Source organism: Lampetra fluviatilis, chromosome 6 (assembly GCF_964198595.1).
Source record: "Lampetra fluviatilis chromosome 6, kcLamFluv1.1, whole genome shotgun sequence".
NCBI classification, from domain to species: Eukaryota; Metazoa; Chordata; class Hyperoartia; order Petromyzontiformes; family Petromyzontidae; genus Lampetra; species Lampetra fluviatilis.
In genome coordinates, this window is record NC_136280.1 from 9,758,183 (window position 1) to 9,771,026 (window position 12,844).

The 12,844-nt window shown below is 45.2% G+C and overlaps 1 protein-coding gene across 2 annotated transcripts; it reads left to right on the forward strand.

Moving 5' to 3' along the window:
• The first annotated feature begins 688 nt into the window (after positions 1-688).
• Positions 689-6,969, forward strand: OGFOD2 (2-oxoglutarate and iron dependent oxygenase domain containing 2). Of its 2 annotated transcripts, XM_078857724.1 has the most exons (7): positions 689-1,896; positions 2,308-2,361; positions 2,833-2,943; positions 3,985-4,084; positions 4,601-4,725; positions 5,498-5,755; positions 6,367-6,969. In XM_078857724.1, exons 1-7 carry the CDS (start codon positions 1,201-1,203, stop codon positions 6,619-6,621), a joined length of 1,599 nt encoding a protein of 532 aa, XP_078713850.1. In that variant the 5' UTR covers positions 689-1,200; the 3' UTR covers positions 6,622-6,969. The 2 variants fall into 2 exon arrangements, with proteins under 2 accessions (XP_078713850.1, XP_078713851.1); XM_078857725.1 differs by lacking the exon at positions 2,308-2,361.
• Positions 6,970-12,844: the final 5,875 nt, after the last annotated feature.

The following is a 12,844-nucleotide window of genomic DNA, read 5'->3' on the forward strand; positions in this document are numbered from 1 at the left end:
TACATTGTTTTTTATGGTATTGGCTTAGTTTCTGAAGAGTTAGGGAGTTATGAGCTGTTCACATGGAGTTTTGTAGCCGCAATTAAGATGATGGGAACTAACTCAAACCGAAAAACAATATTGTTTTAGCCATTCCAGGAAATAACTTTTAATTTGTTTCAACAAAAAAATAGCTCAAACTAAAATCATGTATTTTATGAATTGCCTTGTGAATATACAACATTAACAATTGCCAATTGCAATACTGTACAAAAACAACACATCTCGTCCCCATTTTTTTCATGCTGCAACAGTTTGCTTCAGTACGCATTTCATCCATCAATTAAACAGTTACTGAAATATATACATTTAAAACAGTATTTTAAAAATTATAGATACTACCCATAAGAGGTGGGTTTATTTGAGGTCAGACCGCGTGCATATCAAACGCGATCTAACCCCCAAAAAACACCTCTATTATGGATAATATTGATCGCGAAAAACCTACGTGTTAAACTACCGTGTATATATAGTCTATACAGCCGTGCAGAATTATATCCAATTACGAAAAATACCGAAATAACGAGGTTTTTAAAAGTTTTTTATTAATTTTTTTTTACAAAATTCGATTGACGCAACTCATGATCGCGCCCTAACAGATTCGTTGACGAATCGGTATAAATCGCCCAAACGGCGGCTGAGTCCGGGAGGTGCGTAGTGTTGTCATCACGCGGCCCGGCGTTGTCGTAGCAGCTTTGGTCGTGGAGGTGGTGGGGGCGGCCGATTTGTTGACGTTGCGAGTTTGAAAGCTTTTAAGCGTTTTGTTATTTGGCGTGGACAAGTGTGTTTAGGGCCTCTCGTTCTGTGTGGCGTCCTGTTGTGCGCGCACAGTCCCCGCTGGATTGAGCGGTGGTACGGAAGGCTCCCGTGGGTGGTGGTGGTGGTGGCTTTGTGGTGGGGCGAGAGTGAAATCGGCGTGGGGTTTGGCCATAGGACTTCTTCGTAACGTAGGACGTGGCGATTACATTTCGAAGGACACGGGATTAATCCGAGAGAGGCGACGCAGCTTTGGGGTTTCTGTCCAGGTGTACTCGTCTGTTGGCGGGTTGATTAGTGCCGTTTTGTGCAATGCCATCTTTAATTTCGTACATTAAGTAAATAAGTGATACGTTTTGCATGTGTAAATATACAGCTCCGTAGTGCATCGGTTTTGGTGTATACATGGCAGAGGCGGTCGAGGAAAAAGAGGTAGGGCGTGACATGGAGGAAGGTTTAGATGAAGCTGGGTCTAAGGAAGGTATGGCTGAAGGTGAGGCTAAGCAGGTATGTTCAGATGAAGGTGATGCTAAGCAGGTATGTTCAGATGAAGGTGATGCTAAGCAGGTATGTTCAGATGAAGGTGAGGCTAAGCAGGTATGTTCAGATGAAGGTGATGCTAAGCAGGTATGTTCAGATGAAGGTGATGCTAAGCAGGTATGTTCAGATGAAGGTGAGGCTAAGCAGGTATGTTCAGATGAAGGTGAGGCTAAGCAGGTATGTTCAGATGAAGGTGAGGTTAAGCAGGTATGTTCAAATGATGGTGAGGCTAAGGAGGCATGTTTAGATGAAGGCGAGGCTAAGAAGGCACGTTCAGATGAAGGTGAGGCTAAGAAGACAGGTATAGATGGTGGGTCTGGGGATGCAAAGTCCAAGGATGCCGATAATACCGAGGCAAAGACTGTGACTGCAGCGTCCGGCAATGAACCGTCATCCGAGAAGAGGCCTTTTGATAAAAAACTCCAAGATTTGGCGGATACGGAACCTATTAAGCGTTTCTACACGTGTAAATGTTTCTACTCGAAGAACATCTTCGTGCCCGAGTACGAAATGTTCGTGACGTTCACGACCAAGGCGGCGTTCTGGCGACAATACAGCTCGGTACGGTGGTAACTAAACTCCTCTCTGCCGTGATGAAACACCGTGGCCATGGCATTTTGGGCCCACCCGCCTGCCACCTACGCTGACGTTTTCTGGAATTCGTTTGAAGTTTTCAACTCTTCCACGGGGGCTTTTTTTCTTCCCCTTTTTAATATTACTTCTATAGCTGTACTCCCAGTTTTATCCCAGTCGGGTGGTGGGCGGCTCTAGGTATAATGATATGGGATTATATAATTGCCGTTTTGGACTTTTTTTTGGCAAGTTTGTATGTTTTTAATATTTGTATAATCTACTCCCTGTGATGCGGTAATTAATTTGTAATTTTTCCACCACGGTGTAGCGGCTCGTGTTTTCTTGGCTAATGGATCTGCTAATGTTGCTTGAATGACCTTTCCCCCCTTGCCTCCGCAGTATTTTGTGAGTAAAGGTTGCAATTCGGAAAAGTTCACGAACATCGTAAAAAACGTGAGTGGCCATTTTTTTAAGTGTAGTGGCGACGGCAGCTTGCCCAAATCGTAACGTGTTGACCTGGGCCATCATCTTACGCTATTTTCTTTGCTTTATTTAAAGGACCGTAATAGTTTGACGTACTTTTGCGTGTGCCAGTTATACGTGTGCTGTAATGATGCACCGATTTTTTCAAAAATACGTACTTATGCTCGCGATGCAATCATCGTTGTGCCTATGATGATGTATGGTTTGTGCCTAATTTTAATTGGTTACATTTCAGCTAAAGATGTAGGCAAAATTGTACGAATAATGTGGAATGCATGAGAATACAAATTGGATTGTAAAAGCAAATCTAAAAATAACAATCTTAATTAAATTCGCATGAAACGTCTATGGGTTTTTAGGTGTTTTAAACGGAATTAACGATCAATTGACGAAATGACACGCTGCCACCCATGATGTTTTGCCTCTTAAATGTGGCTGCAGATTGAGGATGAAATTAAACGGCGTAAGTCTCTTGGAAAAAATTACCTGGAAAGTAAGAGGACCATACGGCAGTTGTACAAGCCCCTCCATCCTCACATATACAAACTACAGGTGAGGCGGTTCCAGGAAGCTTGCTTCTGGCTTCTTGCTGTACTATGCCAGGCATGACTGCTTTTGTGTTTTTTTAGGTGTCCTTTCCCCCGCACCTCCGATTAGCACTGTTGGCTACAAAAGAAATTCGACATACATAATATCACTGGTCAACAAAAAAAAATTCTGGCCTGGACTTTTGCAGCTGTTTTAGACTAATTTCAGGGTGCTGATTCCAAATCTGATCTCAGATTTTGCTCTATCACATCTCATTTTTATGCTATTGGCATATCCCATTTTCATTGATTTTACCCTAAATTAACTCTGTCACTTATGGTTGCAAGTTGTTGCGAGTCAGTGACTGCTTTAGTGTTAAAATATGGTGCTGTATTTTTAGGATAGTGTGTTTATAATCTCATTTTATGTAGATATCCACATTTATTTAATATTTTTCTTCTGCAGTTTTTATTGAAAATGCAATATTTGATATCTCAAAAACCTGTGATAGACAAAAACAGATGCCAGATTTGGAATCGGCACCCCAAAATTACCTTAAAACCGTTGTGCCAGAAAAGTGTGACCATGTATTTTACAAGCCACCGTTTCCCACATTTATTTGATTTTAAGTTCCAGCCCCCCTTGTCCAATCCACTGTTGTATGAAAGCTTTCTCAAGTCGTATCAGTCATGGGGGAATGATTGACTGCTTCACCACTTGTTGTTGAAAGGAGGGGAGGTGGGTAGCACAGGACATAAAACTCACCAATGATGTTAGCCGTGGCTATGAATCAAACGCTGGTCACCAGGTTCCTAAGAATGCACTAACCACGGCTATACACTGCTATCATTCTACAATTGTGAGTTGTATTACTAATTGATAATTCAACGAGCAATCTATGCATGTCTAATTTGTAAATAGTGTTTAATAAAAAAAAATACAAACGCAAAAATGTGAAACTAATTTGTGCAATAAAAAAACTACTTATTTTTGTCTACACTTTAAAAGTTTGTGCCACGTGATTGTGCAATATTTTACCCTGAATGTTATTGCCCCCCCCCCCAGCCCTCTTTTCTGGCTCCGGAATTCCGGGAGTTGGTGGAGTACTGCAAATCTAATGATGCCTGCTTTGATGGGATCCTGCAGCGAGTCCAAGAAGTTCAAGGTACATGGCTTAACAACGTGATGTCATGCACTGCACATGAAGCAAAGAAACGCTGTTAATCCGAGTTGTATTGTAATGTAGCACCTCTGATAGGATGTGTAATGTTGCTCGTTTTAAAAAGTTGTTTTGCATTTCAAACGATGCACCGAGCCAAGAAGCATAGCCATAAAATGATGATGTCATCACGGTATATCTATTGGTGGGTGGTATATGGCCTACCTTATCCTATATCACTGTCTTTTTGAACATGCACGCTAACTTAACATTAAAAGTATCAATACCCAGCTGCCAAGACGTTTGTGGATTTATTTTGGTTTTCAGGGAATATAAATTCCATTGTTTCACTTGGTTTGTGGCATCTTGCTGTCGTCACTGTCAGAAGTGTCGCTTTCATCCAGTGGACAAGCCGTAGCTGATATATACAACATTTTAGACTTTCCTACCATGGTTTGTAATACATAACCTTATCATATATCACGCTACAGCCTTTAAAATCTGTGCGCACGTGTGCTGCAGCCGATCGCGTGTACGTCTTCCCTGTATTCACGGAGGATTTCTGTCGCAATTTCTTGGAAGAGCTGCAGCATTTTGAGTCGAGCGACATGCCCAAGGGCAAACCAAACAGTATGAACACTTACGGGGTAAGTGCACTTTCTCTCCTCGTGATTCACTTGCCAAGTGCCCTGCTCTGCCAGCAGGTTTTTGACTTGTTGCAGATGTGGCATTTTTTGGGATTCGACAATACCCATTCTCTTTAAGACCTGAACTAAATACTGGTTATACATTCGCTAATATAACCAGCCTGTGTGCGAGGTAACTATCTGTAGGAAGGATACTTTATTTGATGGGTTGGCTACTTTTCTAAACTAACTACTGCCAACACTAAAATTGTAGCCCACATTGACAAAAGTGAACATCTGCTAGTTTTACAAATGCTTCCTTGTAGCCTTGAGCAGGTTGGAACCCACTTTTTAATATAAATTGCATTTTAAAGTGTTTACCTTGCATATTGTTGGACTCCGTTTCTAAAATTGTATATAAACCACAGTACTGCGGATGCAGACGTGCATTTAATAATCCATTATAAATAATTTATAGCCCTTTATGTCACTACTCTTGGATAAAGGCCTTCCGAACAGTCGGTTTTGATTACCTCACTACTGGGTTGCCGAATCGTCAAGTGTAAGGGTAAATGTCAGTCTGGCACGCTGACTATTGCACTCAAGCTTTTTACTCTTATCTATGCATTCTTTATTGTTGGCTTAGTTTACAGGGCTTCATCATTTTACTTGGCATCGTGATTGCTTGCTTGAAATGGTGAAAAATGACTCCACAATTTTTTTTAATTATAAATGCCTTTCATTTGTGTGCCATTTTTTAATGATGCAAACCCTTCAACTGAATTGTGTTCAGGTAAACCTGGATGAGCTTGGTTGCGACGAGGAGCTGATCTCCCCGCTGCGGGAAGACTACCTGCGTCCCATCACTGCACTGCTCTACCCTGACAAGGGTGGCAGCTCGCTTGACTCTCACAAGGCATTCATTGTCAAGTACACGTCTGAGATGGAGCCTGGGCTCTCCCAGCATTTTGACAACGCAGAGGTTACGCTCAACGTATGCCTCGGAAAAGACTTCACCGGAGGGAACCTGTTTCTTGCCGACATGAGGGAGGTGCGGCCATGTGGGGTTTTTTTTTGGAAAGGCAGCGGTCGTTTATGGATTGTCACAACTGTAGGTTGAGGTTTTGTTCAAGAATAGCTTAGTTTTTGCCAAAATTTTACCATCTCGTTTTGATTAACTTTTTGTATCGATGCCTTTTCTAGTATAGCTTACATGTAATAACATTTACATTGTACGGAGTCAATTCTTGCATGCACTTTTCCATTTGGCGTGAGTGCAATAATTGTAATAGGAGTTTAGTAAATGCTTACAAAATATGCAGTCAGCTTGTCACAAGCATGGTGACACTTTGGACTAGTAATCATTGTTTTCAAATGCTGAGATGACCGATCAACGCACTCGCCTTTCCTGTCAGTCTCGAGTTGACCATTTATTGGGAGGTTACTCGTGCTCCTCTGCCGACCTCAGACTGGAACTCTTTTCCTGAGCCATCCTTGCTCTCGACTCCATGCTCTTAATCGCCAAGCTCAATACCTTTTTCTCCTCCTGACTTGACTGTTTTATAAATTTAAAATGCCCACGGTTTTCTAATAGGTAACGTTTCGTGATGCAGTTGCATTTTAGAATTATTCTTAATTAAAACTTTTTTTATTATTCCCTAGGAACAAGGGGAAGAATCCGTGGAGGTTGGTCACCGCAGGGGCTACGGCATCTTGCACCGGGGTCAACAAATGCACGGCGCAAAGCCCATCACGTCTGGCGAGCGCCTCAACCTCATCCTGTGGATGCGTTGCTCGTACCTACGCAACAAAAAGTGCCCGATGTGCAATGAGCTGCCTGTCCTGCAGGAGACTGATGGGTTTGGAGATGGCTTCACAAAGGAGCCGTCACAAATGAATTTCTGCAGCCTCGCGTGATTTGTATAACTATGAAAACCAAAAACACTTGCATTAAAAATGCTCAGTATATTTTTCGATTGTTGGACATGCACTATATTATTAGTTTGTGTACCAGCCACGGTGGGTAACCTTTTGCACTGCAATGTATTGCTGTAATAAGATGTATTTATGGCATCGGATGCCCCTAAAAATGTTTAAGACGTGTACCATGTGGCTTAAACACTGCCAATGCAATATTGTCATGGAGAGGAGGAAGATTTTTTGAAAACCAAGTCTGGAAGTATATTCACGTTGGTCTCGAGCATGCATCAGTTCTGGTTTGAAGTGTCGAATTTTGTGATTCACGATTGAATAAATCTAAGCAAATACAAAATTTTCTTTCAGTGTTGGTTGTCATTCTCGGTCCCCATTTGTGCAGAGAGGCTGCAAACCAAAGTATTTTTCTGACATGTTTAGAAGCCAATTTTAATTTTTGCAATAGGTTTGCATAATGCTGCCTTCAGCTGTACGTAGTGTGCATGCACATGGCAACTATACCAGTGTTGTAGATTTGCAGTGTTTTTTTCAAGGGATTCTGAATTTGAATGCGGGTTTTCTTGGAGTGGTTAATGTGCTGTGATTTATGAACGGTGGTGACACATGCATTTCTCCGCTGCAAACATTTGATACATATTTTAGCTGGTCCGGACCATGTAGCTTGCATTGGTCCGGTGGTCCATTCCGAATACTGACATTAAATTTTATTAAGCGAAGCAAAAATAGATATTTGCATAATTTTTACAAAAAATTGAAACACTACCAATGATGTACCTGCACTCGTAATCTTCATTAGTGTTAGGTCTCCGTTGCACAAGAACATGTTTTGATGGGCTATCACCTGGGTTTTAAAATACAATTTAGCTCAACTTCTGGTCCACGCTAAACTTTGGTAACAAGATTCATAAGGATCCTACATGCCACAACTTGCCGATGAGTGATATGGCGAGTTCCCTCCGTTTTGGCGATCTGAAGTTGACCAAAAGTTGTTCTGATGCCACTGGCTAAATGATCAGCGGAGAGCCATTTAAGCCAAATTTGTTTTTTAGAAGACTTGGAGAAATTAGTTACTTGCTTTCATGCACATGAAACGGGTTGAAGAATAAAAGCCATTGGTCTTTCTTATTGGTGTTCTATAATTTATTTGGGATATGAATTATATTTATACATTTCTTGTTTAACCGCTATGAGCTAACTTAAAACGTGCAACTGTAATTGGGAATGCCTTGATTCGTGATTTAATTATTAAGTTAATTGTAGAAAATGCATTTGGTATGTCACATCGATATAAAATAGCACGTACTGTATAACGGAATATACAGTATATAGCATATATAAATAGCATTTGAACATGCAAATAAACAAGAATACCCAGGGAAATCGAGTTTTCAGGTCCATACGGCATACAGCCGCTTCAGTACGGGAACCACTGTCTTTCTCCCTTGTGATGGGACTTTGTCGGATGAACGCTGAGCTTTACAAGGGCACAAGGGGGGGGGGGGTGACCAATGTCTGAATTGGTCCCTAATGAGATAGGCACTAAGCGGTTGACGGGTATGTACCTATCTAATAAAACAACTATACACATTAAATACTTTTCGATTTAAAGCTTTGGTGACTGCAGGGATTCATCTTCTTGGTTCTGTCAGTAAAGTCACGTAAAAGGGAAGTAATAAAATAATAAAAATAAAACAATAAAATAATTCTCACGTTTCGGCCACAACGCAAGCAGCCGTCCTCAAGTGAAGACCAGGTCTGTCGGGGAGACAGCGCATTCAGAAACGTCGTGAGAATTATTTTATCATATTTTTTTTATTATTTTATTACTTCCCTTCTACGTGACTACCGAAAGAACCAAGAAGATTAAATATTTTATTACATCATCATTGCAGTGCGACCCTTTAACGTCTGTGAAAAAGATCTCGGTAGCTCATCGGATTCCTCCAGTGTCAATAAATTAATCCTAAAGGTCGCGTCACCCACGTGCTTCTGCTGCCACGTGATGTCACCACCACGCAAATGGTTCAGAGAGAGAGAGGCCGTGCTGCCACGTGCCACCAACCTCCACCACTCGTCACGGTTAACGGTGGCCCTGAACGCCACCCACCGTGACACGCAGGTCGACTGCACTCGCCGCTGTTGACGCATACGGTAATTATGCACTAACCACTACACCGACCACTCGTGTAACTTCACACTCACAGCTGTTGACGTGTAACCCCACACTCACCGCTGATGACGTGTAACCCTACACTCACCACTGTTGACGTGTAACCCTACACTCGCCGCTGTTGACGTGTAACCCTACACTCACCGCTGTTGACGTGTAACCCTACACTCACCGCTGTTGACGTGTAACCCTACACTCACCGCTGTTGACGTGTAACCCTACACTCACCACTGTTGACGTGTAACCCTACACTCACCACTGTTGACGTGTAACCCCACACTCACCGCTGTTGACGTGTAACCCCACACTCACCACTGTTGACGTGTAACCCCACACTCACCGCTGTTGACGTGTAACCCCACACTCACCGCTGTTGACGTGTAACCCCACACTCACCGCTGTTGACGTGTAACCCCACACTCACCACTGTTGACGTGTAACCCCACACTCACCACTGTTGACGTGTAACCCCACACTCACCGCTGTTGACGTGTAACCCCACACTCACCGCTGATGACGTGTAACCCTACACTCACCACTGTTGACGTGTAACCCTACACTCGCCGCTGTTGACGTGTAACCCCACACTCACCACTGTTAACGTGTAACCCTACACTCACCACTGTTGACGTGTAACCCTACACTCACTGTTAACGTGTAACCCTACACACCGCTGTTGACGTGTAACCCCACACCACTGTTGACGTGTAACCCTACACTCACCGCTGTTGACGTGTAACCCTACACTCACCACTGTTGACGTGTAACCCTACACTCACCGCTGTTGACGTGTAACCCCACACCACTGTTGACGTGTAACCCTACACTCACTGCTGTTGACGTGTAACCCTACACTCACCGCTGTTGACGTGTAACCCTACACTCACCGCTGTTGACGTGTAACCCTACACTCACCGCTGTTGACGTGTAACCCTACACTCACCACTGTTGACGTGTAACCCCACACTCACCGCTGTTGACGTGTAACCCCACACTCACCGCTGTTGACGTGTAACCCCACACTCACCGCTGTTGACGTGTAACCCCACACTCACCGCTGTTGACGTGTAACCCCACACTCACCGCTGTTGACGTGTAACCCCACACTCACCACTGTTGACGTGTAACCCCACACTCACCGCTGTTGACGTGTAACCCCACACTCACCGCTGTTGACGTGTAACCCCACACTCACCGCTGTTGACGTGTAACCCCACACTCACCGCTGTTGACGTGTAACCCCACACTCACCACTGTTGACGTGTAACCCCACACTCACCGCTGTTGACGTGTAACCCCACACTCACCGCTGTTGACGTGTAACCCCACACTCACCGCTGTTGACGTGTAACCCCACACTCACCACTGTTGACGTGTAACCCCACACTCACCACTGTTGACGTGTAACCCCACACTCACCGCTGTTGACGTGTAACCCCACACTCACCGCTGTTGACGTGTAACCCCACACTCACCGCTGTTGACGTGTAACCCTACATTCACCACTGTTGACGTGTAACCCCACACTCACCGCTGTTGACGTGTAACCCCACACTCACCGCTGTTGACGTGTAACCCCACACTCACCGCTGTTGACGTGTAACCCTACACTCACCGCTGTTGACGTGTAACCCTACACTCACCACTGTTGACGTGTAACCCCACACTCACCGCTGTTGACGTGTAACCCTACATTCACCACTGTTGACGTGTAACCCCACACTCACCGCTGTTGACGTGTAACCCCACACTCACCGCTGTTGACGTGTAACCCTACATTCACAACTGTTAACGTGTAACCCTACATTCACAACTGTTGACGTGTAACCCTACACTCACCGCTGTTGACGTGTAACCCCACACTCACCGCTGTTGACGTGTAACCCCACACTCACCGCTGTTGACGTGTAACCCTACACTCACCACTGTTGACGTGTAACCCCACACTCACCGCTGTTGACGTGTAACCCCACACTCACCGCTGTTGACGTGTAACCCCACACTCACCGCTGTTGACGTGTAACCCTACATTCACCACTGTTGACGTGTAACCCCACACTCACCGCTGTTGACGTGTAACCCCACACTCACCGCTGTTGACGTGTAACCCTACATTCACAATTGTTAACGTGTAACCCTACACTCACCACTGTTGACGTGTAACCCTACACTCACCACTGTTGACGTGTAACCCCACACTCACCACTGTTGACGTGTAACCCTACACTCACCACTGTTGACGTGTAACCCCACACTCACCGCTGTTGACGTGTAACCCTACACTCACCACTGTTGACGTGTAACCCTACACTCACCACTGTTGACGTGTAACTCTACACTCACCGCTGTTGACGTGTAACCCTACACTCACCACTGTTGACGTGTAACCCCACACTCACCGCTGTTGACGTGTAACCCCACACTCACCGCTGTTGACGTGTAACCCCACACTCACCGCTGTTGACGTGTAACCCTACATTCACCACTGTTGACGTGTAACCCTACATTCACAACTGTTGACGTGTAACCCCACACTCACCGCTGTTGACGTGTAACCCTACATTCACAACTGTTAACGTGTAACCCTACACTCACCGCTGTTAACGTGTAACCCCACACTCACCGCTGTTGACGTGTAACCCTACATTCACCACTGTTGACGTGTAACCCCACACTCACCGCTGTTGACGTGTAACCCCACACTCACCGCTGTTGACGTGTAACCCTACATTCACAACTGTTAACGTGTAACCCTACATTCACAACTGTTGACGTGTAACCCTACACTCACCGCTGTTGACGTGTAACCCCACACTCACCGCTGTTGACGTGTAACCCCACACTCACCGCTGTTGACGTGTAACCCTACACTCACCACTGTTGACGTGTAACCCCACACTCACCGCTGTTGACGTGTAACCCCACACTCACCGCTGTTGACGTGTAACCCCACACTCACCGCTGTTGACGTGTAACCCTACATTCACCACTGTTGACGTGTAACCCCACACTCACCGCTGTTGACGTGTAACCCCACACTCACCGCTGTTGACGTGTAACCCTACATTCACAATTGTTAACGTGTAACCCTACACTCACCACTGTTGACGTGTAACCCCACACTCACCACTGTTGACGTGTAACCCTACACTCACCACTGTTGACGTGTAACCCTACACTCACCGCTATTGACGTGTAACCCTACACTCACCGCTGTTGACGTGTAACCCTACACTCACCACTGTTGACGTGTAACCCTACACTCACCACTGTTGACGTGTAACTCTACACTCACCGCTGTTGACGTGTAACCCTACACTCACCGCTGTTAACGTGTAACCCTACATTCACAACTGTTAACGTGTAACCCTACACTCACCGCTGTTGACACGTAACCCTACACTCACCACTGTTGACGTGTAACCCCACACTCACCGCTGTTGACGTGTAACCCCACACTCACCACTGTTGACGTGTAACTCTACACTCACCGCTGTTGACGTGTAACCCTACACTCACCGCTGTTAACGTGTAACCCTACATTCACAACTGTTAACGTGTAACCCTACACTCACCGCTGTTGACGTGTAACCCCACACTCACCGCTGTTGACGTGTAACCCCACACTCACCACTGTTAATGCGTAACCCCACTCACCGCTGTTGACGTGTAACCCCACACTCATCATTGTTAACGTGTAACCCGACACTCACCGCTGTTGACGTGTAACCCCACACTCACCACTGTTAACGTGTAACCCCACACTCACCGCTGTTGACGTGTAACCCCACACTCACCACTGTTAACGTGTAACCCCACACTCACCGCTGTTGACATGTAACCCCACACTCACCGCTGTTGACATGAGCGGCTACACACAGAGAGCCGACGCGGCGCAGAGCAAACAAACTCGGACCTCCCACGGCGCGACCCCCACCCAGGGTCAGGATGTGAACTCGTGTTGTTTTATTGCTTCTCCTCCCGCCGTTGTTGTTGTTGCTGGCGATGTTGATGGGTGTCAACTCGTCATTGCGT

Bases quoted from the DNA above. Each gene is read 5' to 3' on its own strand.
- OGFOD2 (XM_078857724.1), top strand. From the start codon at position 1,201: ATGGCAGAGGCGGTCGAGGAAAAAGAGGTAGGGCGTGACATGGAGGAA. The intron at 2,362-2,832 runs GTGAGTGGCCAT...ATGTGGCTGCAG, and splicing joins TCACGAACATCGTAAAAAAC to ATTGAGGATGAAATTAAACG. The intron at 4,726-5,497 runs GTAAGTGCACTT...AATTGTGTTCAG, and splicing joins ACAGTATGAACACTTACGGG to GTAAACCTGGATGAGCTTGG.